Source organism: Mus caroli, chromosome 8, assembly GCF_900094665.2.
Source record: "Mus caroli chromosome 8, CAROLI_EIJ_v1.1, whole genome shotgun sequence".
NCBI classification, from domain to species: Eukaryota; Metazoa; Chordata; class Mammalia; order Rodentia; family Muridae; genus Mus; species Mus caroli.
The window spans coordinates 62,305,779-62,307,353 of record NC_034577.1 but is presented as its reverse complement, the minus strand read 5'-3'; the positions used below and the strand labels follow the sequence as shown (position 1 = coordinate 62,307,353).

The window sequence follows — 1,575 nt, the reverse complement described above, 5'->3', positions numbered from 1 at the left end:
AGTGCTGGGATTAAAGCCATGCACCACCATGCCCGGCTCTGAATTCTGTTTTATTTTTCAGTTCCTAGAGTGTTAAAAATAATAGCACTATATATAATACTATAATAGCACTATATAATAATAATTATATAAAAACAAAACAAAACAACAGCAACAAAAACAGAGTTCAGAGATGGAAGGGAGAGAGCCCTGGGTCCCCGCAGTGACATGAGTGGGCAGATGGAAGTGGGGACCCTGGGTCTCTGCAGTGATGTGCTTTAGTCATTGTGGGTTTCCTCAGGTGACAAAGACCCTTGTCCACTGTATAATTCACTATGTTCACCTGGCTCACTGTCTGTAGTCTGAACTGGCTTCTGGTTTTTCGATACTCTGTCCCTCAGCCAGGGTTGCCCAGGGTGACCACTAGACCTGGTAAGGGCTATGCCCGGTCTCTCCCCGGCTGCATTAGTCCTTGCTGGCTGCCGGATTCCCCTTCCCTTACATGTGTAGCCATGGCTGGCCAGGGCTCTGGGCCTCCCTCACCTCTGCAAGCTCCCATGTTCTACCGCACTCCGTAGCACATTGAACCTGTGTGGACTGTGTGGCAGAGGTGGGGCTCGCCGTCTGCCATCCTCCTCCTTCCCACCCCTCCTCTAAGTCTTGTTCACCCCCCAGTTCTGCTAACTCTCTTCCACTCTTCCCACCCAACCCCCAACCCCCAACTTCTGGTCCTTTCTCCTCCACCCCCTCACACTTGGGTCTCCTGACTCACACGTCCATGCTTGCTGCCTATCCTTGTCTTGGTTAACCACCAAGTTCATTTTCCCTGCCAGCTTCACCCTGTGTGATTCTCATCAGCCAGGGAAAGAGAAGACAGTCCCTTGATGACATCTCTCCACCTTCACCCGGGGGCAGGTGCACACTCTCACAGCCCCTTCTCCCAACAGGTTTTGGACATGAGAATTCGTGGATCGGCCTGAATGACCGGACGGTAGAGAGGGACTTCCAGTGGACAGACAATACAGGACTGGTGAGTGGCAGGTGCTTGTTCTCAGGCTGCTGAGCCCTGTGGCCCTGCCCACTGGCCTCAGTTTACCTTCCTATGAAGCAGTCACTCACTGGTGGGCATCATAAATCCTCAGAAGCTCTGGGGAGTGGCTTGGAAGACGACACCCACCTAGAGCCCCTAATGAGGGGCTGGAGATGTAGCTCAGAGGTGGAGCCCCAACCTAGAAGTCCCAGTGTGGCCATGGGGGCAGGCTTAGCCTGGGTTCCATCCAAACACAGTAAAATATAAAGATATACATATCACTGTGGTACTTGCCAGACATCCTAGTTCCTGAGGGGCCAAGGCAGGATGATCACAAGTCTGAGCTTTAGCCTGGGCTACAAAGTGACTTGTAGACCAGTCATTGTTACACAGGGAGATCCTATCTCAAAAAGCATCAGTAATCTAAGCAACAGGTTAAAGTCAGCACAAGGTCAGACTCCATGAGAGGAAGACTGCTGGGGAGCTGAGGGCTGGGGCAGGGCCATGAGGAGATCTTGGGAGATGGAGACTTGGGGTGGGGGTGTGGCTGGTGGAGCTATGGGGGG

The 1,575-nt window shown here is 52.4% G+C and overlaps 1 protein-coding gene across 1 annotated transcript in view; it reads left to right on the top strand.

The window, feature by feature from the left end:
- Ncan (neurocan) overlaps positions 1-1,575 on the top strand; it is a 26,352-nt gene that overhangs the window by 19,875 nt on the left and 4,902 nt on the right. Inside the window, exon 12 of the mRNA XM_021170711.2 lies at positions 927-1,009. Coding sequence (XP_021026370.1) covers positions 927-1,009 — 83 coding nt within the window. The remainder of the gene's footprint in view (positions 1-926; positions 1,010-1,575) is intronic.